This window comes from Phyllostomus hastatus, unplaced genomic scaffold, assembly GCF_019186645.2.
Source record: "Phyllostomus hastatus isolate PE091 unplaced genomic scaffold, TTU_PhHast_1.1 phas_contig_198, whole genome shotgun sequence".
In the NCBI taxonomy this organism is placed as follows: Eukaryota; Metazoa; Chordata; class Mammalia; order Chiroptera; family Phyllostomidae; genus Phyllostomus; species Phyllostomus hastatus.
In genome coordinates this window covers 3,171,600-3,195,926 of record NW_025333715.1, presented here as the reverse complement: position 1 = coordinate 3,195,926, position 24,327 = coordinate 3,171,600, and the positions used below count along the sequence as shown (strand labels likewise).

General features: G+C 65.3%; 1 protein-coding gene across 1 annotated transcript; it reads right to left on the bottom strand.

The window, feature by feature from the left end:
• Positions 1–973: 973 nt before the first annotated feature.
• SULT4A1 (sulfotransferase family 4A member 1) lies at positions 974–24,165 on the bottom strand. Its single transcript, XM_045834715.1, has 7 exons — positions 23,945–24,165; positions 11,197–11,327; positions 9,926–10,006; positions 9,183–9,309; positions 6,166–6,260; positions 5,011–5,149; positions 974–2,271 (listed from the first exon to the last, which is right to left on the bottom strand). Exons 1-7 carry the CDS (start codon positions 24,111–24,113, stop codon positions 2,159–2,161), a joined length of 855 nt encoding a protein of 284 aa, XP_045690671.1. The 5' UTR covers positions 24,114–24,165; the 3' UTR covers positions 974–2,158.
• Positions 24,166–24,327: the final 162 nt, after the last annotated feature.

The window sequence follows — 24,327 nt, the reverse complement described above, 5'->3', positions numbered from 1 at the left end:
CCCCCGGGGCCTGCAGCGGCGCCTGGCCCTTGGCAGGTGCTCGGGTGTCTGCTGGACGGACCCGCCCACGACACGAGGTGGAACAGCAACCCACCGGGGCCGGCGGTGGCGGCTCAGGGATCAGCACTGCCTTCCTCTTGCTTCACGGACTTCGCCTCGGTTTTCTGATTTCAGGGTGTTTATATGCGATTTGAGACACAGCAGACTGGACCTTCCACGAACTAACTGGGGGTCTGGGGTAAGTCTAGATACCAAAATCTACGCTGGGATTTCACCTGGGACCTAGGGGGCCTAGTCCACTGGAAACAAACGTGGTTTCCCCAGAAACCCATGTTCCGTCAAAAAAAACGCCCTGCACTTTCCTCCCACGAGGAACCGGGAGGATGGGCGTCGGCCCTCCCAGGGCAGTGCGACCACACCCCCCACTTCCAGGCACGCCGCCTTGACCACGGGGCCTCCCGAGGCTGAGCACCTGCATCCCCCAAGCCCCTCCCAGGCTGTCCCCTGCTCCCCACCCAGCCTGTCCCCTCAGCTCGGGGACATCAAAGGTGACGGACAGAGGCAGGTGAGTGCGACGCCTGGAAAGCTGAATCGGAGTGGAACGGCGAAACCCACCAGGAGCCGGGGACCTTGGCGGTCAGCCCCAGGCCTGGGGAGTCCACGGGGCTCACCCGCACGTTGCCCTGAGGTGTGGGGGGACCGCTGGGGCCCTGCACCTGTCAGCACACGCTGGACACCAGGCCTGGGACATGTCTTTATTGAAGATGCAAGCAAGCACGGAAGTCTCAGGTGGGCGCTCAGTCATCTCCGCACAGAAGGAGAAATAGAAAAATAGAAAAGAAACTTCACAGGAAGCAGCCTCTGTCACGGATGCGCAGACAAGGTGCCGCCGAGCCCACGCGCAACGCCGCGTGCCCCCTGCCGGTTCCAGCTGCTGCCCTTCACGGAGGCTGTGGCGAACCCCTTCCCAAGACACAGTGCGAACCAGGTTCCAGCAGCGACCCCTGGCTGTCTCTCTGGGAACTGCGCCGCCACAGGAACACACGAGACCACCCCAGTCTCACCACGGCGACGGCTCGCACGCAGGTGGCTCACCTGGCCACCCCTCCGCCCCTTCTCCAGCCAAAGCTGGGCCAGGAGAGGAAGCAGGTGTATTTTTGTTTGGGGGGGGGCGGTGTAAAGATGCCACCTCTGCGCCTGCAGGTGTACTGCGGTGCGGGGCGGACAACGGCAAGACTGCCACCCGGTCTGAGGGGACTGGGGCCTTACACCTGCAACGTGGTCCTCCCGTGGCGGAGCGCCCAGGCAGGGACGGGACAGCCCGGACGCGAGGCGGAGGCCAGGAGCTCCGGAAGGTCACCAAGAAGCGTCTGCTGGCCCACGTGAGCAGGTTTCTGCTTCAGGGAACGAACAGGAGACTGCGACCGGGAACTCCAAGTCCGAGCGCTCGGCGTGCGTCTGTCTCCAGGGCTGATGCTCCGGTCGCCGTGGCGTCAGCCAGACTCCTGTCTGCTGGTCCCGCCGGCCCCCTGGTGGCTGAGGTCTCACAGAGGGGCATCCCTTTTGAAAACGCCCCAGTGAACAGTTTCTGCTTCCTTTGAAGGTTACAAAGAATGACACACAATTGCAAGAGACAGGCCCCCATGCCCCCACCACACCCGGGCGCTCGCCTTCCGCCCAGTGGGGTGACCACAGCTCAGCGGCGACGCCTCCCAGAAGCTGCAAAAATACAGAGTCCGCCCTGAGGTCTTCCTACCACCGGGGAGTGGCTCGCTCCTGCGTCCCTGTGGAAATGCACTTTTATTTGGTTTACACTGACGTTTCTTTAGGTTTCCAGTGAAAAGCTCTATAAAATACAATAGATGCTGTGGGGTCACCAAGGGCAGGTGCTCTGGCTGCGTGTGACGGGCTTGCACTCATGGGAACGGCCACCGCAACAGCGGTCTCGACAGCGTCGGTGATCAGACGCGCCAACCTCACACTCCAGCGGCCGCTCCGGCCCCACAGGCGAGCCCGCCTCCCCCGCCCCTCGGGGCTCCCGCCCGCCCGCGCGTCCACTCTGCTCCTGGGGCCTGTCCAGCGGTGACGAGCGCGAGCCTACGGGGCTCGTAGCTAGGAGTGTCTGGGGGCTGAGCATGCAGGGTCGCCGTTGCTGTGATTATAAGCAGAAGTCGAACGTGAGGTCACACTTCCCCATCTTCTGCTTGTACACCAGGTCGAACTTCTCGTTCATGGACACGGTGAAGATGTCCTTCCACAGCCCGACTCGGCCTGAAACGCAAACGAGACAGCGTGCTGGACCCGCGTGCCGGCGGGACGGCGGGCGAGCCAGAGGAAGCCTTGGAAATGGATCTGGAAGGTTCCACATCTATTCCCGGACCCTCCACGCTGGTCTAGGGTGCGGGGCAGGCAATCCCAACTACAGACCAGCCGAACCCGGCTCCCAGGGTCCGCCGTCCTGGCGTCCTCTCCCCACGCAGTGGCCCGGCACCGCGTGAGGCTGCGAGGGCTGCTGCCCCGCTCACCGCTGGCCCCGCCCCCGGGCACAGTGGGGATTCTAGGCACCGGGGACGGTCAGCGTCCGCGGTGCGGACCCACCGCCCTGGCACCGTGTGCGGCTGGGGCCCCCCTGACATCACTACTCTCTAACGGCTCAGCAGCCCCACCAAGGGGGCCTTTGCTTCTGGAGAATGTGAAAAGGGAGAAAATATCATCCAAAAGGTGGAACGTTCTGTGGCGAGCAGGAGGCCTCCAGGGCGAGGAAGAAGAGGGAGGAGCCTGCTCTAGGGGGGATGGACACTCAACTAGCTTTCGAGACTGGATGTCCAGTGTTCACAGCAGCGAGAACTCCGGACTCTACACCAGGGAAGTCAGGGGCCGCCCCAGCCATGTGCCGGGGCGGTCAGCTCTCGGAGGCGTGGAGCCTGCAGACTGACCCCCAGGCTCGGGGGTGACCTGCTGGTCGTGCAGGCTGAGGGGGCACAGCTCAACACGACCCTGAACTGGAGAGCCCCCCTCCCTTCCCTGTTAACTACAAAACCTGCCGTCGGTCTGGTCAGGTATTAACAGGGACCGTGACAGTATCGGGGGGCCAAGGGGGATGCCGGCCGCCCAGCTCCGGAAGCTGTGAGCCCGCCGGCTGCTGTGCCATGCTTCTCAGGCGCGGCCTGGGGGGCACAGAAAGGGCCGTTCAGAACTATGTTCGCCGCCAGCATCCCTGGGACCGGCGCTCTGGGGGCCGCCAGCACAGGCCCTGCGCTGGCCCGTAGTGAACAGCCGGCCTGGTCCCTGCAGGACTTCAGGTGCGGACAGCGTCCCTGCCGGCGCTGAGCTGACCTGCGCAACGCGACAAGGATCTCTCTGGTTACGAGAGCCACCCGTCGGTGCCGGAGAGGACGCAGACAGGAGAACCTGTTCCTGCCACCCGTTCCCGGGACCCGAGGGCGAGGTTAGGAGGCGTCTAGACCGACCGCACCCTACATGTATTTTTCCACGGTTATTTTTTCTCAGCCGACACAGCCGAGAGCTCATCAGAGGAGTCACCCACCTGGTTTGGGATTTGGAATCAAGACAGTGCAATTTATGCTGTGATAGGAATCAAATCTAAGCAACGCAGCGGGCTACCCCAGCCCCCGCGCTCTCACCAGCGCGAGGAGGTCTTCCGAGCACAGGGGCAATGGGCTAAAAGAAAACAAAACGAAGAACTGAAACAAAACCAAGGTGAACGATGGCAAAGCAGACACACACACACACACACACACACACACACACGTGTGCGGAGGAGCGCAAGGGACGCAGGGTGTTCCCCACACTCGTGACCACGCACACGAACTGAGAGGGGTGTCCCGGAGGAGGTCACACCCAAAAACACCACCACAGAGCACAGGCCAAACCGAAAAGGAGCACTCGAAGTCTAAACCGTGAACATTTGTGAGGATGCGGCCAGGAAACAGCTCGAGAGGCATTCGGGTCCCAGTTTCCTCCCTGGAAAAGCGGGCTGCTCAGCCTTGACGGAGGGCACGGTCCCCCGGACCTTCGGGACAGCCCGGGAGCCGCCCGGACCAGCCCTTTGCACAGGAGACCGGGCTGCCGGTCGAGCCAGAGGCCTGACAGAAGACGCCCCACCCCCAGGGTGCCAGGCAGCTGTGACCACCCTTCTGCCACCACCCAGGGGTCTCCCCGTGTTTCCGAGACCGGCGGGTGGCAGGCCCGAGGCCTCCCTCCGGCCTTCCCGCCACCCGAGAAGCTCCGGATCCACGTGTCTGGGCGGGACCGGGCCTCAGGCCTGCACCACCAGGTGTCAGAGCGATCTGTTCTTAGCATGACGGGGGGCCAGGGCCCCCGCTCAAGGTCAAGGGGATGTTACTGCCCGAGCTCTGCACGGCCACGCAGCCTCTGAGGACAGGAGAGCAGCCCGGGGGTCTGGAGAGGGTGGGCCGGGAGTGTCTGCTCTTTCACGCGCAAGAAACTGCGCCGGGAGGGACCACCAGCCCGGCCACGCGGAGCGAAGCCTGCACTTCCTGCTCTCAGCCCTCGGACCCAGAGGAGGGGCTCGTCCCCACCTGTGCCACCAGCACCCACGGGTGTGTGTGGGAAGCAGCACTTCCTCCCGTGGGAACTTCTGCCCACCCACTGCATTAAATCTCCCACCAGCCAGGTACAGGCTGAGGGAGCCCATCTGTTCGCCGTGGGCTCGCAGGTTTCACAGTCCCGAACCCGTCCCCGGGCCCTGCGCAGCGGGGACGTCTGGGAAGACACCTGCCGGACACCACCTGGCCCACAAGGGCTGGAGCCTCCCCGCGGGCTCTCCTGTGAGCCGGAACACGGGTGGCCCCACGACAGTGCACACGGCTGCGGGAGGGCACGCCACCGAGCCGTGAGTGGGCGGGGCCGGCTGGCCGTGACCTTCCCGCCCCACACAGCGGAGCGCTGGTGGAGCCACGGGGCAGCCCGGCACTGGCGTGGGGCAGGAGGGGCACCGGGCCCGGGCCCCTGGGCGGGGGCGCGTACCCCGGCCCACGGGCAGGGCCTCGGCGTTGCAGCACTGGTCCACCAGCTGGTGGCAGTGCTCGATCAGGGACTCCAGCTGGGCCTTGTCGCAGGACACCCCCAGGAACCTGGCCAGCTGCTCCACCATCGTCACCAGGTCCTGGAAGACAAGAGCAGAGAGCGGGGGACCCATCAGAGGCGGCGCCTTCACCGCCCGCCCACTCTGGGCTGGACTCCACGAGGGGCTCTGTGTGCACCGCCGACCTGGTCCCGAGCCACGCCTGAGGTGGGTCTTGTCTGGAAATGAAATCCCGGAGTTAGGAACTGGCCCAAGGGCAGCTCTCAAGTTCAAGTCCAGGTCCACGGGGGAGTCTGGAAGCAGAGGGGAGCTGTGGCCGTGGTGAAACAGCAGCCAGAAGTGAAACTCCACCTCAGACCGCTCCACGAGCAAAGACCAGGCGCCCCCTCCTTCCCGGCCCTTCCCTCCCTCCGCCGGAACTGGACCGGCACTCCCTCGGGACGCCGGGGAGGACGGCCCTGGGGACCCCTCGCCCCGCGGGGGCTGGCTTGGCCGAAGCCAGGGTCACTCGAGGCTGGCACACAGACAGGCCGCAGGCGTGGAAGAGGAGGGTGGTGACAGTGGGGCACAGAACAAGCGAGCCCCCCCTCGAGACAGCCAGCCCCGCCCCCCCCCAGCTCCCCCCGCCTCATCACCACCGCCGGTCGGGGCCCCTTCCAAAACCCGCCTCACGCCCTTGCCTCCTCCACACGCGCCCCGGGAACCGAGTCACGGGCAGACCCACAGGGTTCTCGGCGGGCGGGGAACCTCCACCCCGAGCCCAACAGGCTGGGAGACGACAAACTTGGGGTCCACCCTCTCGGGGCCGCAGCCCCGAGCCCGGCAGCGGGCCGGAGAGGCCGCCGGGCGGCAGCAGGGTGGGCCTGCCTGGGGCCCTGCCTCCGCTGCTGGGGCAGGAAACTACACAGGCTCCCGGCAGGCGAGGGCTGGCGGCGAACCCGGACACCCTGCAGCCTGGGCAGGTGGCTCGCCGACACTCCAGTGAGTCCCGCCCCGGGCGCACAGGTGAGCGGGCTGCAATGCACCCCTTCCCCGACCACTGCCGGCCCCCACCCCCCACCCCCCACCCCCCGCCAGCACTCGCCAGTGGGACTCACCCGGTGCATGTCTTCGTACTTGAGGAACAGCACGTTCGCGTCCGCGCGGTGCTCCCAGAATTCCTGCACGTGCTCGAACCAGGAGCCGTAGCCCACTGTGGGGACAAGGGGACGGGGGTCACGCATCACAGGGAAGGGCACGCGTGGAGGGTGGCTTTGCTCCCGCCTTGGGAAGGCTCCCCTCCTGCTGCCCGGGGGCTGAGACTCAGGGAGGAAAAGCCGAGCTGCTGGCTGGGGGGGGGGGTATGGGGAGGGAGCGCACCACCTAGACTCCCCCTCTGCGCAAGTCTCCCCTGCAGACAGTCCTCAACCCCGCCCCCCTCGCCTTCTCCGTGACCTGAGGACCGCAGACTGGGGTGAAGGCCGCTCCTGGGCACAGGTGGTCCTCAGCACCCACGCGTTTCTGGGTTTAACACATGGTTACCAGGGAGAAAGTGAGGCCCAGAGAATGGGACACGGGGCAGGCAGGTCGCTAGCAGGGTTGGGATGGGGTGCAGGAGACCAAGCAGATGCCAGCCAGGCCCGGCCAGCAGTGGCTGGGCTGTGCGACCCCTCCCGCTGGCCAGTGCCAGTCTGCCATCTCGCCAGCAGGTGGCGGCACAGCAGCAGCCTGGCCCCACAGTGCCTGAGAAGTCCTGAGGGATCAGGGGTCGCTGAGGGGTGGGCCCTCAGGAGCAGATCACAGCAGAAAGGCCCTGCTCAGCATGAGGCAGGAGCTCTGGAAGGGGAGGGGCAGACAGGCGGAAATGAATGGAAAGAAAAAGACAGGGATTTGGCCAAAGGCCTCCTCTGGGACCTGCTGCCAGGTGAACCCTGGCCCCTCCACTGCTCCCTCTCCGCAGGGGGTCTACTGTGGGGCCCAGAGCCCTCAGCCCCTCCCACGGCCAGCCTGGCCCGTCCCCCCCGCCCCTGCACACCAGGAGGAACCGCCCTCAGGGCAGCCCCAAACACGGCCACGCCACCTTCTTCGTTAGAGAGGATGGGGTGGAGGGGGCGACCAGAGAAGGAAGCGATGGCCACCTCACCGCCAGGCTAACAGGCCGTGGGCCATGAACACAGGGCACAGAAAATCCCCCTCGTCCACGAGAAAACTGGCAGGACAGGTGATGACCACTGGGTGGGAGGGGGGGCTGGACAGGAGGGCTGACTTGGGGACCCTGAGGACATGCGGACCATGGTCACTGCACACAGGAACAGCATGTGCCTGCGCCTCAGAGCCCTGGCTGGCAGCTGCAGAGCAGGTGAGAACCTTCCAGGGAGGGGGGGCTCCAGGAGAGACCCTGCCCCCAGAGCACGGCCCCCCCCCCCCGCCATGGCTCCTGCCACCTTGGCATGTGGCCTTGGGCACGCCCCAGAGCACCCAGCTCTGTCAGCGGGTCCCCTGACCTTGCTCTCTCAGTAAATGGTGTCATTTCACAGTCCTGCCACGCCACCTTATTATTCAAAATTTCAGGACCTTGGACAGAGAACACACAAGCAGCCTCCTTGGAGCCAGGGTGCAGGGCACTGGCTGGGCACTAAAGAGACTAAAGGGAGCAGCAACCTGCGGGACCACAGGGAAAGGCCATGGCCTTGAACTTCAGTGCAGGACAGTGCTGTGACCTTGACAGTGTGGACAAGTCTGCCTTGGGATCCCTTTCAAATGCTCTGGCCCGAGCAGGAAGCTTTGAGCCCCACACCACTCGGAGATCCGAACCCGCCGGACACCTACTTACGGCAGCACGGTCCCCACGCGGGCGGCTGCTCCTGCAGAGACAGGGCTGCAGGCTGGGACTTGCGAACATGGCCTTGGGAACCACCAGGGCAGCTCGTTCCAAACGCCTGGCAGACCGTGAGGGACCTGAGCCAGACGGCGGGCAGGAGCCTCTGGCAGGCTCCAGCAGCCTCAGGGTGCAGGGGCCGCGGCCACCTCCTCGGGCCCCTCCTCCCCAGGCACAGCGGAAGCGGACGGTGGGGAACAGTGTGGCCCCAGGCCTGCAGACCCTGGGCCGCATGGGCCCCGCACGGACCCCCACATGCACGAGAGGATCTGCACGTGCACTGGGGAGCGGGGGGCAGCTCCAGCTCGGCTGCCCCGGGCTCCACGGACATCTGGGAAACTGTGTTCCTGGATGTCCGCTCTGCGCCTGATCCTAATCTCATCACTGAATCTGCCCCCCCCCCACCCCGCAAGCCCCTGGCTGGGCTGGACAGCGGGCAAGGAGGCTGGGCGTTCCCGGAGCTGGGGAGTGTGAATGACAAGTGTGTTTTCCACACCGGGGTACGCACGTCTCGGAGCAGATTAAACTGAAGATATGAGCCATTTAAAAACTCTTCCAGGTGCCAACTCTGAACTGCCTACTTGCAGTCCCGGAGGGTGCCCAAGGGTGCCACGGCTGGTCGGGGGGGGAGCCACCTCGGGTGACCGGCTGACCAGGAGCTCCCCCCTCCCCAGTCCCTGTGCAGCAGGCGTGACCCGGCCCAGTCCCCCTGTGGGGAGGGGACACACGGAAGGGCCCCGGCTCCCCCAGCCCCAGCTCCCCTTCTCCCCGGCAACGAGCTCCCCACACAGAGCACTGCTGTCCCCTCCCCCAAGCACACCCCACCGCGGGTCCCACGGGCCTGCGCTGCGGGCTCAGCCTGCCTGGTCCTCGGACCCAGCGGAAGGCCCACGGGGCCCGGCCTTGGCCTCTGTCGCCAGTGAGCGAGGCGTGTGGGCCTCCGTTTTCCCTGCTGGGAGTCCAGGCAGGAAGAGGTGCTTTTCATCAGAGAGCTTCTCGGGGCCCCAACACCGTGGCCAGACGGAAGGGCTCCCGAGCAGCACGCCTGCTCTGCCGCCCACGAGCCGCGGCCGCGGACGGGCCTCCCGCCGCCCCTCGGCCCCAGCGTGCGGGCCCTCGAGCGGGAAAGCAGGCCCGCCGTGTGCGGGGAAGGTCAGGACGGCGGGGAGGGACGCGGGCAGAGCACCGGCACGCGCCGGAGTCTGGCGGACACGGGCACCGTCGCCGCCGCAGTGCCCGCAGGGGGCTGACACTCACACTTGTCATTCATGAACCGCCGGCAGAACTCCTGGAAGGTGCCTCGGTAGCTCATGGTGCGCAGGGAGCGGTGGAACTGGTAATAGGACACCACCAGGTCCTTGGGGTTCCGAGCCATGTATATGACCTGCGGGGGGGAGGGGCGGGGGAGTTAGGGGACTCGGGGGAGTCGCTGACCCCCCGCCCTGGAGGCTGCCCTGCACAGGCTCACAGACCCACGCGCCTCTCCTACCCGACTTGGACCCGGGCCCGCATCACGGCCGGCACCACTCGGTCACTCTGTGTCAGCAGGTGCAACCCCGTCCCCACGGCAGCGTCCGCTAGAACAACGCCCCGAGCATGTGGCCCCATTTCCACCCTCCCTCAACTGTAACGTCACGGACAGGAAATTCGGGTCCCGGCACTGGCGGTGAGGACTGCAGGCCTCGTAAACCGTTAAAAAACGGGAAAAAGCAGCCTGGAACCCTCGGCCTTCGCCGAGTGGAGGCAGCACTTAGGCTGGTCAAGGCCAAGGTCAATTACGGGGAAAAAAAAAAACCCCACCCAGATTAGAAACACAAATACAACGCTAGAGATACAGGCTCCCCCGGGTGTCCACGGCCTGTGCCGGGGTCCTGCTCCACCTCGGTCCTCTGGGGATCGCCGAGGGTGACAGACCAGTGCTAGCGCTTGTTAGGGACCCGGCCAGGGGTCAGGGTTGGGGGTGGGGCGTGCAGAGGACAGAGCGGACCGCAGGGAGTTACCTTGGAATCGCCGTTGTGCAGATCCGAGGGCAGGAAGCGGTAGGGGAGGTGGCTTTTGATGAGGCGGGGAGACGTCAGCTCCTGCAGCAGGGTCGGGGGCGGGGTGGGTCAGAGGCCACAGGACACACAGGTCCCCGGGCCTCTCTCATGGGGCCAGGCGGAGAGGGTCTCGGGTGGTGCGGACATGCACTGCACCTGAAAACCTTCTCTCCGGAGGCGTGCGCACCCTCCAGGCTGAACCTGGGACCAGATGTGAGCGAGACACGGCCTGTCCTCGGGCTCCCCCGGCCATGGCGGCCTGTCACAGTCACCAGGGGCCCGCCACCGGCCCAGCATGGGCCTCGCAGGACAACGGAGGGAGCACGAGGCACAGAGGGGCTCCGGATCCCCACCACCACCACCCGGCACCCAGGCCTGCCTGCGGCTCCCGGAATGGGCCGTGCGTGCCATCAGGCCGGGGCTCGGGGGTCCGCACCCACTGCCCCGACACAGCCGCTCTCCTCTCAGGACCTCCCTCGGCGTCCCCACTGAGAGGCCCTCCCTGTCCAGTCCTGCTTTGCTCCCTGCCTGGCACTGGGCACCCCCGAACGACCGCGCCTCCTGGTTTCGCTCTCCAGTCAGTGGCTCTGCCTACACTGTCGGCCCCACGAGCGCCGTGGCGTCCGTGGTGGGTGTCTGGCTGCACCCCCATGCCAAGAGCTGTGCCGGCTCTCGTGGTCAGCAGCCGGGTGGACCCCAGAGCTCGGCCACAGAGCCCACTTCACACGGGACCTTGGGCATCACAGTGACCGGAATGACGCGGAATGCTGAGCTAGTGGGGGACGGGGTGGACGGGCGATGCCAGAAATGAGACCTGAACCAGAGAGGCGGCAGAGGGGACGATGGAGAGGAAACGCCAGACGCACCGGAGGGACAGAACGGACGGGGCCTTGGGGTAACAAGGGTCTGTTTCATTCTGGACACCACACACTTGAGGCAGACGCATCCCACCCAGCCCCCCCGGAGGACGGGGCGACACACAGGGAGGGGCGGGAGCCCCCCCACCCCTCCGCACCTGCCTCCTGGCCGCCCTGAAGTCACCCACGCCACCCACCAATCTGACTCCAGGGTCACTGTCACGGGCTCAGGCCTGTCTCCTGGCCCCCCGGGGCACTGGCAGCTCCCTGTGCTCCCTGGGCCACAGCGCCCCCTGGGCCCCTCAGGAGGAACTGTCACTCGGGGTGTAAGGGCGGGAGCGGCCGGAAGGGGCCGTGGGGACTGGGCCCCTGTACCTTGATGATGTCCAGGCCCGGCTGCGGGTACTCCAGGACCGGGAGCTGCTCGTCGATGTTCATCAGGCCGATCTCGTCGGGGTCGGCGCCCTGGCTCACCAGGTAGACCACCTCCTGCAGCAAGCTGGTGCCTGGAGGGAAGAGGCCCCGGGGGGGGGGCTGCTCAGAGGGGGCCCCCCTTTCAGGTCAGCACCTGTACCCAAGAGGGGGGCTGAGGACCATGCCGGTGGGCGTCCCAGGAGCACCTCAAGTCAAGTAGAACACACCGGCCTGAGTCCCACCCTTCAGCGGCCGTGGGGGGGCACCCCCTGAGCCTGGGCATGGGGGGGGCGGGCTGCTGAGGCCTGAGCCCTGGCGAGCACCCAGGGCCAGCAGGCAGCCCCAGGGAGCAGGGCAGGGAGGCCCGCACATGGACGCCAGGTCCCTGCACTTCCTCTGGCCCCCGTGTGTGGGCCTCCACTCAGGCTTTCGGCTTGGGGTCACCAGGGAGCCCAGGGCCACCCCGGTCCCCACCCCGCCTGGTGTCTCAGAAGGAGCAGGTACGACCAGCCCATTGCCCCTCAACGCTCCCGCCCCTTCTCTTCGGGGCCTGGGTCTCTGTTGCCGGCCCCTCACCTGTGCACCCTGCAAACACGCACTGACCCACCCCACGCTGTCCACCTGCGAATGCCTGGCACCCACCTGCCCCTCAGCAAACAGCCCCCCACCCCGGGCAGCTGCTCAGACCACACGGAGACTCACGGTGCTCACTCCTCGCCCCTCGTGAACGGCCGGTTCCGCCGTCACGTGATCCGAGGGCACCCTTCCGCCCCTGCCCCGGGGTGGGGGGCCCCACAGCTCTCAGCTCTGCCCAGCTCAGCCCACCCTGGTCTGTTCCCCACGAAGCAGCAGGAGAGGCCGTGCCAACAGGGATGCCCGATCGCCTCCCTGCCCAGTGAAGACCCTCCGCCGGCCCTGCACCTCCCCAGAGCAACAGGCTTCGCCGCGGCCCACACGCCTGCCAGCCTCGCTCCATGCGCCCACCTCTCTGACGCCTCCTCTCTCATCCACCGAGTTCCTCCCGGCCTCCCTGCCAGTCGGGGATGCACTGCCTACATCGGCTGCGCCCCTGCCTGCAGCCCTGTCCTCCCTCCCTCGGGTCCTTCAGGGGGAAGCCTCCCTGACCAGCCACGTGATTAACACTCCAGCCCTCAGCCTGCACCCCTGCCCTCCCCAGGTCACCTGCTGCGCCAACAGCCCAGAAGTGACCTGCACGTTCCTTTATTCTGAATGCACGAACAGACCCTGGTGCGGAGTAATCAGAAAGGGGTGTGTTGATCAAGGAAGACGTCCTGGAGGAGGCAGCTTTGGCGCAAAGGCCCAGAAAGAAGGAAGAAAGTGGTGCAGCGGCTCCTCCACTCAAACAGAAAGAACGTCTGTCCACTAACAGTGGGAGCCTCCCATCCGCCTGAGCGGGGGACCATCACTCCATCTACGGATGCCGCTCCGGAGGCCTGCGTGGGCCCAAGGCCGCAGAGCGGGTGCACGGCCCCACCCCGTTCCTCCTCCTCATGGGGCCCCGTGGGGCCTGTCTGCCCGGCAGCTCGGCGGCATGAGGCGGGGGAGGGGGTGCTGTGCGCTCAGAAATGGACTGTGGGCAGAGTTCCCGAAACGGCCTCCCCCGGCGCCGGCTTCGGGGCCTATTTCTGGTGCTCCCAGCCCGACCCCGGCCGCCCCCACAGGCAGCGACCCAAACCGATGCTCTCCGCCCATTAACATCGACTTACATCAATATCGCGGCGTGTCCATTCCAGAGCCCCGTCCCTGCCCCCACTAAATACCTGTGCCAGAAGGCCCAGCCTTGGGAGGCCGGGGGGAAGCCCTCCCCCCCGCCAGGTCCACTGGCCCCCCAGCGGCCCTCGCTGCAGCCCCCCACCCAAGTCCGTTTCCCAGCGGAGCAGTCCCGGCTTACCTGCTCCGGCCCTCACAGGGGACTCAACAGGAGGGCACACCCCACACCTGCCCGGCCCAGGGAGGGGGCCGCGGGGGCAGGCGGGACCAGTGCGGGGAGCGGGCAGGCAGGAGGTGACACGGGGGTCACAGAAGGCCAACTAGAGACAGTGACACAAACGACACTGGCCCGTCTCCACGAGGCTCTAGACACTCTCCCGGCACCTTAACCGAAGTCCAAGCACACGTTTCGTGCACGCCCAGCCCTGGCTCTGCAAGGGTCCCCGCCAGGCACTGGCCGCGTCCAGCCCTTCCACACCCACTGCCCCAGCCCTAGGTCCCACCCACCCGCCCCCCAGCCAGGGGGCACCCCAATCATCAGCATGAGCCACCCTCAGCCCCTGCATCCACTCTCCTGGCTGTCACGGCCACCCAAGAGCCCCGTGCGGGCCCCAGTGGCCCCAGCACCCCGGGGATGCCCCCTGCTTGGCCTCACCCCGCGCACTCTGTGCTGTGGCCAGCTCTCCTGCACCCCTAGAGCTCAGCACCCCGGGGCCTGAGCCTTCCACAGGGTGCCCTGCCTGCTGGCCAGTGTGGACGTCGTCTTCAGGTCACTGACACCAGAAGCGCCTCAGGTGCTCTGGGACACAGTGCCCAGCCCCCAGCCTCCCGCCTCCCCTGTTCCAGACGCCACCGGGAGGGAAGGCTGGGGTCCGAGCACAGGCCCAGGTCCCGCCAGGCCTGTCCTCTCTGCAGAGCCCCCCCGCCCCGGCTCCGGCCCGTGAGGTCTGGAGTCCTCGCCCTCCTCACTCAGGACCCGGTGGTCTGGCCACCCTCCTGACAAGGGCTGGCCCCAGGAGTGCCTGCCCCCTTCCAGAACATGGGACAATGCCCTCCCTCCTCCACGGGGCTTTGGGGTCAGGGCCCCACGTGACCTCTCGGGGCCGGAGAGGCTCCCTACCAGTGAGCGCCCCTGACACCACCACGGGCACCACTGACCGGAACCCTCGCATGCGAGGCCACGCGCAACCCCCGCCAAACCATGCAGCCCCCCCCAAAACGTGGGAGCCACTCCCAGGGTGACAGGGGACGCTGGGGCAGCACGCCTGAGGCAGGAGGAGGGTTTGGGAGCAAGTCCTGCGTGGGCACAGAGGGAAGGCCCAGCTCAGGTAGCTGGTCCGCAGTCCCGGGAAGGGGGGAGCTACTTCTGCAGCTGGAACCCAAAGCTGGGGGTCCCCACTCCCCACACGGCCTTCCCAGCGTACCCAGGGGGTGGGGGGACAGGGGACATGACGGACTGAGGGAGCCTGCAGGGCCGACGGCGTGACACAGTGGCCACAGCCGTGCTGGCTACCCCTCCGCTCCGGCAGCCCCCCAGACCAGAGGCACAAAAGCAGGTGGGGGCAGAGCAGGGGCTCAGCACCCCGACCCCCACCCCCGCAGTCTGAGCCCTGGGGGCGGGGCGGGGGGAGCACAGGAGGACACGGCAGCAGGCAGCCTGACCCCCAGCACATCCGCGGTGAGGCAGCGGAGAGCCGGGCGCCCCGCGTCACGTCACTGGCAGGGCCGGCAGGGCTGCCGGGCTGAGGGGGGATGCCCGCACAGTCCCCCGTCCCCCGATGCGGTCGTCTACAGAGGAGCTTTCTGCTGACACCGGAAATCACTCCCGTGTGGCGGAAGTGAACTCGGACACGGACCTCTCGGGCTGAGACCCACCGGGGTAACTCAGGGGACTCCCCAGGAAATCTGGGGCCCGGCCCGAGCCCGTCAACATCTCTGCCCGCACTGGGGAGAGGAACCAGCACACTCGGGTCAGAGCCAATGGAACTTCGCGCCCAGCCACCAGGGTTCTGGGGCTGGAGGTAGACTTCTTTTATTTTTACTTTATTACTAACCAAAGTCACACACACACCCAGTTTAAAAAGTCAGAGCATTATTAGCCCTGGCTGGCGTAACTCAGTGGATTGAGCACGGGCTGTGAATCAAAGCATCACAGGTTCGATTCCCAGTCAAGGCACATGCCTGGGTTGCAGGCCATGGCCCCCAGCAACCGCACATTGATGTTTCTCTCTCTCTCTCTTTCTCCCTCCCTCTCTTTCTCCCTCCCTCTCTAAAAATAAATAAATAAAATCTTTAAAAAAAAAGTCAGAGCATTATTAGTGGAACACTTAACAGAAAACCCAGTTACCTCCGCACCTGAATCCCATGCCCAGAGCCAACTCTTGTTGATTCTTCTCACCACAAATGTCAAAAATGTGCTTAGATAGTTACTTCACGATCTATACGTTTTCAGTGGCTTGCTGACTGTCAGCTACGGGAGACCAGGACCTCGCCAAGTTCCCTCCCACAAGCTCCCCTCCTCCCAGGGCCGTCGCAGCCCGACCGCTGGCCCCAACCCCCGTCTGAGTGTTCAGCTCAAAGGACAGCGTGTACTGACTACGCTTCCTTCCTTGCACCAGACTTTGCTTTCCCTAAAGTAAACACTGCCTTTGTTTGCTTGCTTACTTTAAGAAAAAAGATTTCATTTATTTTTAGACAGAGGGGAAGAGAGAGGGAAACATCAATGCACGGTTGTCTCTTGTGCACCCCCTACTGGAGACCTGGCCCAAAGCCCAGGCATGTGCCCTGACTGGGAATCGAACCAGCGACCCTTTGGTTCAAAGGCCTGAGCTCCATCCACTGAGGCGCACCAGCCAGGGCATTTTCCATGATTTTAGAGACAATGAGAGAGAGAAAAAGAGAGACATTAATATGAGAGAGAAACATCATTTAGTTGCCTACCACACACGCCACAACTGGGGATCGAACCCACAACCTGGGTACGTGCTCTGACCAGGGATCAAACCTGCAACTGTCAGTATACAGGACGATGCTCCAACCAACTGAGCCACCAGCCCGGGCGGGGTGGGGGGGTGGGGGTTAAACTGAACTCACGTCCCTGAGTTCTGAAAATCCTGGTTTCAATCATTCCTTCTCTTCCGTACTCTCTCTCTTTCTGAAACCCTGGGGTCTCCCAATTTTCTTAGTTTTTGCTCCTGTTTGCTATCATTTTGCAAAAACTTCTGTCCTTCCTCCACTTGACCATCCAAACCTCACCAGTGGGTTTTCTAAATTCTAGCAACCACCCTTTTAACCCCCAAGAACCCCCTCCCCACCCCGCCGGCTCCTTTCCGGTCAGCGGCGCACTACCCCCACAGCGCGTCTCTGAGCGCGTCACTCTCCGAGGACATCGCGCAGAGTTAGGGTTGCAGGCCACATCTGTTTTGTTTTGTTTTATTTTTTTTAGGTTTTTTTCTGCTCTGTACATTGTGTCTCGTTCTCCTGAGCTCTTTTTTCTGCTTTTTGTTTTGTTTCTGCAAGCATCTGTCCTTGGTATCGGCAACTTTAAGGTCCGGTGCCCTTGAGTCCACCCGCAGGTGAGAGGAGGGCGGGCGCAGCCGGAGGCGGCGGGCAGGGCTTGCTGACTGCAGGGCTTTGCGTGTCTGGGAACGCAGCCCAGGGCCGGCACCCTCCCCCCCGAGATGGGAGGCGCGGCGTCCAAGTGCCCACGCGTCTCTCTCCTTCTTCTCCAAAGATGCCTCCACTCTCTGCTGCAGGGCCACCAGCATCCCGGGAGCCGAGGAGGGGAGGGAGCTGGGAACCCGCCTTTCAGGGGTGCAGTTTTGGCGGATCCCCATTTCCGACACGGCCCTGTCTCCCAGCCTATAGCTGTGCTCCACACCCCAGATGCACAGCCTGTCTGGATCGGCTTTCCCCAAAGAAGCCCATCTTTTGCAAAAGCCTCCTGTTTTGAACGCCCCCCCCCCCCGCCCATCATGTCTGCCACCCTCTGTTGCCAGGTGCATCCAGTGCCTGGAGCCCTGCGGCTGGAGCTGGTCCACGCGCCCGCCGCCCGGCGGGCCAGTGAGTCGGCGCCCAGCCACCACACCTGATCTCCCGAAGCCGGCCAGCCTCTCCGAGGCACCCTTACCTCCTCTCCTCCTCTTAGAGCTTCAGCGCCCTTACTCCCTGACTGGCACGGAGTGAGGCTGCAGGAGGAAGCCGAGGTGAGCATGATGCCCCTCTCCGTCAAGCGTACCCCCCACAGCCAGGGCCCCACCAGCTCCCTCAGCAGCGGCAACAGCTGGGCGCTGAAGAAGCACCCCGACAGAGCTGGCCCAGCCAGTCCAGGGCCCCCACAGGCCCCTCCCAGGGGCGGGGCTTGCTCTCCCAGCAGCCATTGAGAAGGCCTCCAGGCCAGGAGGGAGCAAAGGTGACCACCTCTCATGAAGCACCTGTCCTATCTGTCCGAGGAGGTGTCACACATGCTGCTAAGACGACACTGAGAACCATCTCCTGCCTGTGTCTTAAAACAGCCCCCATGGCCTGCACGAGGACGTGCATGGACCTTGGACAACAGGGGCAGTTAGGATGGCAAACGCAGCAAGAAGCCAGCAGCGGCTCGCGTGCAGGGGCCCCGCAGCCATCCCGGTGATGACGGCGCTCTGTGTCCTGGGCGCAGTCCCAGGTGCTCCCGCAGCCCACCCCTCAGCGGACCCTCGCCAGCCCCGGGGCCGCTCTCGCTGCAGGTCACACACCGACAGGCGAGCGCACAGGCTACCCGCCCGAGGCTGCAGATCTGCCCGGAGCTCTGACTCCAGAACTGGAGGGTTGTAACACACACGCCACACTCACACCCACAATTACACAAGGCTCGTGCACAGCCAGACCGAGGCCACGAGCCACGGGCTCTCGCTTCCAGGCTACAGCTCCGACCCTCAACCCCCAGACTGGGGGTGGAGCAGGGTGAGACTCAGGGAGCAAGTGGCTGGGACACTACCCCCGTCCCCCCAACCCCTGTAATGCAGGAGCCCAGCGCCCAGCCATGGGCCCTGCCGGACAAGAGCGAACAGATGGGGTCCCTGGGCAGAGCTCAGGTGATGTCAGGCACTGGGGTGCGCCTGGCCACATGAGCAGGTGGGAGCTGCCCGCCCTGGCTCGCCGCAGGCCCTGTCCGGTGAGGCCCTGGTCCCCAGCCTGGCTCTGCGGAGCCGGAACAGCCACCGCACCTCGGCCCTCGGCTTCCTCAGGGTGAAATTCCCCGGGGCCTGGAGCCCGGGGTTCCTGGGGTCACAGCTGTGGACACACCGACCAGGGGGACGCCGCCTACAGAGGGAGGCTCCCCGCCCAGCACGGGCCCACTTCTCCCCAGGCCTCCGCTCCTCGCCTAGAAAGGGGCCTCTCTGGCAGCAAAGCCGTGAGGGTGTCGGGACACACAGAGGCGGAACCCCCTCACCTCCGGGTCCGTTCTGAGGCTCCACAAGGACCACGGCAGACTTGAGGGGTCTCTGCCATCGCCCAGTCCGCTCCCTGCCACTGGCGGGGGTGGGAGTCCCAGGAGACCCCAGCTCACTGCAGGCGGAGCTGAGCCTCATGGCTGCCACCCGTGTCCAGGGAGCCTGCGCAAAGCCCACACCGGGGTCCCCGGCTCCCCAGCCCCTCTGGAAGTGACGTGAGCTTCCAGGAAAGTCCAACATGTCTGCAAACGTGCTGGAGGGAGGCTCCCGCCTCCCCATGGGCCCTCCACGCGCCCTCACGAGCACCGGAAGCCCACGCTGGGACCCTGCTCCCTGGGGACGCCGTGTGACGCTCCAGGAGCCGCAGACACACCCACTGACTCACGGGACCCTGGAGACCCGGGAAGCCTGTGAAGGGCTGGGCGGAACGCGGCTCCCTTGCTGACGAGGAAGGGCCGGGTGAACTACAGGTTCTCACGGGACTCGAGCCCGTCGGCGGGCTGAAGCCACCAGACCGCAAGTGGCCGCCACCCCTGGGAGCTGGGCCCGTGCAGGGAGACAGGGCCAGGGGAGGAGAAGCCAGGCACCGTGGGGGTGGGCAAGAGGGTTCGGGGAGGACTTCCACGCACTGCAGGGACTGTGGGCCGAGAGCCAGCGCGAGGAGGGAGCTGGCCCCAAACAGCCTTCTCTGCCCACCCGCACCCGCGCCCACGAGGGACACCGGCAGCGGCAGGCGGGGACCCCCTCGGGGCCGGGGCCAGGACCGTCACCCTCCACGGGAAAACGGCTCCAGGCCACTCTAGGGCAGGAGGAGGAAACCTGCTCCCCCTCCAAACCTCTTCACGCGGTGAAGACCCAACATGGCTGCAAAAGGGGTGGGAAAAAACTGGGTCCTGGAGAGAGGGGCAGGAGGCCATCCCTGGGCTCTGTCAGAGACCACCCCCCCAAACGCTGGACGAGGGGTGTGAAACTATTCTCTGCACAGGCCCTGCCACCAAGGCAGAGCTGGCCATCACTTGGAGAAGGTGGGGCCACGAGGACGTCACTCAGGGGAGGCGGGGCCAGGGAGCTGTCATTCAGGGGAGGCGGGGCCATGGAGTGCTCACTGGGGAGGCGGGGCCACGGAGAAAGCCTCACCCAAGGCTGCAGCTGCATCAGAGGACGGGGGCGGGGCCAGCTGGGTGAAGGCCCCTCCTCTCTCAGCCAGTAAACTGGAACCACTAGTCACAGCAGTGCCCCACCCTCTGAGGGGGGAACCCCTCCAAGGCTCGACCTGAAAGTTGAAGGTGGGGCAGGAACGCCCAGGTGAGACCCTCTGGAAACTCAGCCCCGAGACCGAGCGCCAGGTGAAGCTGCGGGAGCTGGAGCCAGCGGTCACCTGGGCGGGGGACGGGGCAGAGCAACAAGCACAGCCCCGCTCCTCCCGGACTGGCCCCCTCCCCCACTGCAGGCCCCGCCGGAGAGGACAGGCCGGTTCCGAGCACAGACACCACTGCCCTCCACCTCTGACGTCAGCACGCACGTCTAGCGATTGACCAAAAAACACTCCTTTGAAAAGGCAAGGAAAAAAAAAAAAAACCCCATCAGAAGACCACACAATCACACACTCAGAAGTTCAAGTACATCTGACCGACACATTAGCGGATTTTATGGTAACGGTGAGTAACACGCCCCTTCGTGCTGCATTTCGGGGGCTACTCCGGCAGACAGACGGGAACCGGAAGTCGCACGCTAGGGGGGAAATAAAAACACGGCAGCAGAAACAGAGTGTCTGGACGGACTCCCAGACCCGACGCAGAGGAGGAAGAGAGAAGCAGTTCACCTGAAGACCGGGCCATGGAAACTGGACCGGGGTCGGAACCTCACGGGACGGGAGAGAGATCTGAAGAGGTGATGGCTGAGAGTTTTCCCAAAATACCGAAAGGCTTCAAACCACAGACCCAAGGTCAGAAAAACCCAAGCAAGATACGTACCCCGACCTTGAAAAAAAAAACCACCTAGCCATATCCTACTAAGTGCCGAAAATCAAAGATAAAGAGAGACGCTGAAGGCAGCCGGAGGGAAAAGACCCATTCCACAGACGACCAGAGAGTTACAGCGGCTTGTCATCAGACACGAGGCCAGCCAGCAGACACCCTGTGCTAGCCACACCCCTCCCCCGTCACTTCCCGGGGCCTCAGGGCCACCCAGCGAGGCAGTGAGGTGGTCTCTCCCGCACCTGCAGAAACCACAGCTCACGAGGACGACGTTATTTGCCAGCGCCACCCGGGTGGCAAGCAGCAAAGCTACATGCAAATCCAGGACTTCAGCTCCAAAGCCAGGCTCTCATCCCTAAGCACCTGAGCCACCTACGGACCCACGTCCGGCGGGGGAGCGGGGAGGAGAAGGGGGGGGAAGGAGGTAGGTATGAACCGGGTTCCCCAAGGTCCACCTGCAGAGGACTCCGAGCAGGGACGAAAACCTCCAGATCCCCGAGGGCCTTGGACTTCCGTGCCGAAAAGCACTCGGAAAGAAGGCGTGCCCCTCCCTCCTTCCTGGGGTCTGAGTCCCTGCCCTGGGGGCCTCCCAAGGGCCACGGACACCCGAGAGACAGGGGAGAGGCCCCGGAGTCCCCGAGGAGAGGCACAGTGGTCCTCGTGGGTCGCCACCGCACAGCACCTGCCCCCAGGACTCGGTAAGTGGCCCAGTGACCACTCCCAGAATGTTCTGAGTCCTATTCCACACCACGACTGGCCCGTGTCCAAAGTCACAGCCCTTCCAAAGGCCTGGGAGCCACCTCCGCGACTGGGCAGTTGAAGCCGGGGGTTTCGCAGCCGGGGAAACAGAAGCTCAGGCTCACCCGAGGCCAACGGCCTGCAAGGACCGGGACCCAGACCCCGACCCCAGCCCCCTCCCCCTGCTATGCCAGCTGCCACAGGGGGTGGCTCCCAGGTCCCTTTTTCTCTGGCTGAGAGAAGCTCTTCAGGGCCAGTGTTGGGAGGGGCCAGGTCTCCAGTGCCCGTGAGCGGGTGAGCATTTCTCGGTGGGAACACCGCAGGCGGGGGGGCGGGGAAGGCTTCGGAATCACTGGTTTAAAGCCGCACGCAGCCACCGTGCCTGAGAAAATGGCCCACTGGCCCTGTCGCCATCCCGTGGGATGGGTGAGAACGGTGAACTGCGACAACTCTAAGAACCAGGAAGAGCCCTGGCTGGTGTGGCTCAGTGGACTGAGTGACAGTCTGCACATCGGAGGGTCACCGGTTCAAATCCTCGATAGGGCACATGCCTGGGTTGCAGGCTGGTCTCCAGTTGGGGCATGTGCAAGAGGCAACAGATCAATGTACCTCTCACATATCACTGTTTCTCTCCCTTTCTTTCTCCCTCCCTTCCCCTTCTCTAAATAAATAAATAAAACACAAAAGAAGAAAAAAAAGAACCAGGCAGAAAGTGAAAAAGAAACAGAAAATACCAACCCTCCCAGGCCCTCAGTGTCACCTCAGCTCGGCCTCGGGGCAGCCACGGGAGCCTGGGCACGTCACTTAGCCTCCCAGGTCCTCTGTCCCCCCATCTGTCCCCCCCCCATCTGGGAGACGGGAGCCCACCGTCCAGCTCGCAGCACTCTGGGGAGAACGTGCCGGAAGGGCAGACACACAGGGCCGTGAGCTACAGAGCTTGGAGCGCGGCAGGCTACTAATGCCACACACTCCGGGCTTCCACACGGTCCCGGCAGGCGGTCGGTCCTCGGGGTGCCAGCCGCCTCAGGGGTGACGGGGACGAGAGGCAGTAAGAGTCTGGAAAGGCCACACGGGCTGAGGGAAACGGTACGCTTTGAAAGGGAGCTCTCCAGGGTTCTGTGTGGAGGGGCCTTGCATGAAGGTCCCCAGGCCACTGCTGGATTTTCTGTCACCAGCGGAGAGCCGGGTGCTGGCCCTCCCTGTGAGACAGTGGGCTCTTGACTACTTCAAAAGATTCAAGCTGCAAACCAGACGCCAGTTTTGATTACCTACAAAACTCCCACAGGTAGCGCCTCCTTCCCCAGCCACGTGCCCAGGAAGGTCCCTGCGGCCTCCAGGCCCGGGCAGGCCCCCCAGGGCAGGGCCCCTCTACAGCAGCCCCCACAGGCCCCAAGCACCCGGCTTTCCTAGCAAGCTCCAGGCCTGCGCACCTCCCCCAGCGGCTGCTTTCCCCCTCCACCTCCTCACGGAAAATGGAGGTAGCAACCCAGAACGGAAGTCCCTCTTTGGCAACTCCAGCATCCTGGAGACGTCCCATCGCGGGGTTTCCACAATTCAGGTGCGGGCAAGCCCCGTCCCAAACTGACATGGGGCTCCTTTCCGTCTCCGTGGATCCCACGCCCCGGGGTGGTTCACAGCACAGATATCCCCTACGGCTCTAAAATCTGAAAAGTTCCACATCCCCCCTTCTCCCCCACCCGCCCCCGCGCAGGGCTGGGGGAGGGGCTGCGGGCTTCAGCGGAAGGAAACTCCCTGGCCGCAGCGGCGGCGGCGGCGGCGGCGGCGCGCACCGCTCCTTCGTCTCCCCAAGGGCCGCCAGGAGCGCCTGCAGACTTCTCTCCTCCAGGCTCCCCCGCCCTCCACGCACGGCCTCTTCCCCCACCCTCCCCGGGGGAGTCGGGCCTAGCCCGCGGGTGTCTGGGACCCTGCACAGCTCTTCCAGGCGCCTCCCTCCCTGCTGGTCCTACGTGACCTCCAGGCTGGCCAGCCTCTGCTGCCGCGCGCAGCCAGACCCCGGCGGCTCCCTCCCCCGGCAGCACAGAGGCAACGAGGCAAAGCCGCGTCTCTCCCCGCGAGCCTCCCATGAGGCACTGCAGGGCAATCCTTCCCATCGGGTCCTGGACGCCCTCCGACCTGGCTTTAAATTCCAGCCCTACCGCTCCCCAGCTGTGTGACCTTGGGCAAGCCACTTCCCCTCTCTCAGTCTCGGCGCCCACACCGTGGGTGGTCGTGCAAACGACATCCGTTCACATTGGGAAATGCGGGTGCCCCGGGGTCCTGCCGGATAGCGGGGTGAGGGAGGCAGCCCTGAAGCAGGGGAGCGGGGCACACACTCCGGGCACGGCTGGTCCCATCCCCCCGCCGGGAGTCCACGCAGGAAAGGAGAAGCGTACTCGGCCCCCACGCCAGTTTGATCCCCTTCCTCGGATGATCACCAGGACTTTGCACTCATCAAAGGCTGAATCGGGCCCAGAACAGAGAGGTTAAGGGGCTGTCCAAGGTCACACAGCCAACAGGGTAATGGGAGGGGACGCACGGAGAAGCGGCGGCCCAGGGCCTGTCCTCCTGGAAGCCGCAGACAAACAGGCTCCATCCCCGCGGGACGCTGTCCAGCCTGCAGCCGCGAACACCGGGACCCACCCCCGAAGGTCTCCGACCTTAGTTTCCCCAAATGCGGGCCGACCGCCCCCGATCCCGCTCTGGAGGGCTCCGGGCGCGGGATGGGCGGTGGGCGCCCCGGCCCTCCCGACCCCGGACCGGAGGCTGGCGGGCTGCAGCGACTCCGCGGGCGCGCCGCAGAGCCGGCGGGCGGGGGCCGCGCGGGCTCACCGGACTTGGGGTAGGTGACGATCCACACGTCGCTGGGCCGCACCGGGAAGTTGGAGATCTCCTCCATCTTTCCGCGGCAGAAGGGCGGCAGGCGCACGCCGTGGAACTCGAAGTACTTGCTCTCGAACTCGCCCGGGGTGCTGGGGGTCTCCGCCTCGCTCTCCGCCATGCCGCCGCCGCCGCCCGGGCCCGGAGCCGCGCCGCCCGCCGCCACCCGCGCCGCGCCCGCACCCCGCACCCCGCACGCGCCCACGCCCGCCGCCCAGCCGCCGCGCGGCGCTCCGCAGGCGTGACGTCACGGCGCCGCCTCGCCCCAGCAGCGTGGAGACTGCGCCCCGCGGGTATGACGTCATGGCCCCGCCCGCCGCGCCGCCTGCCCTCCG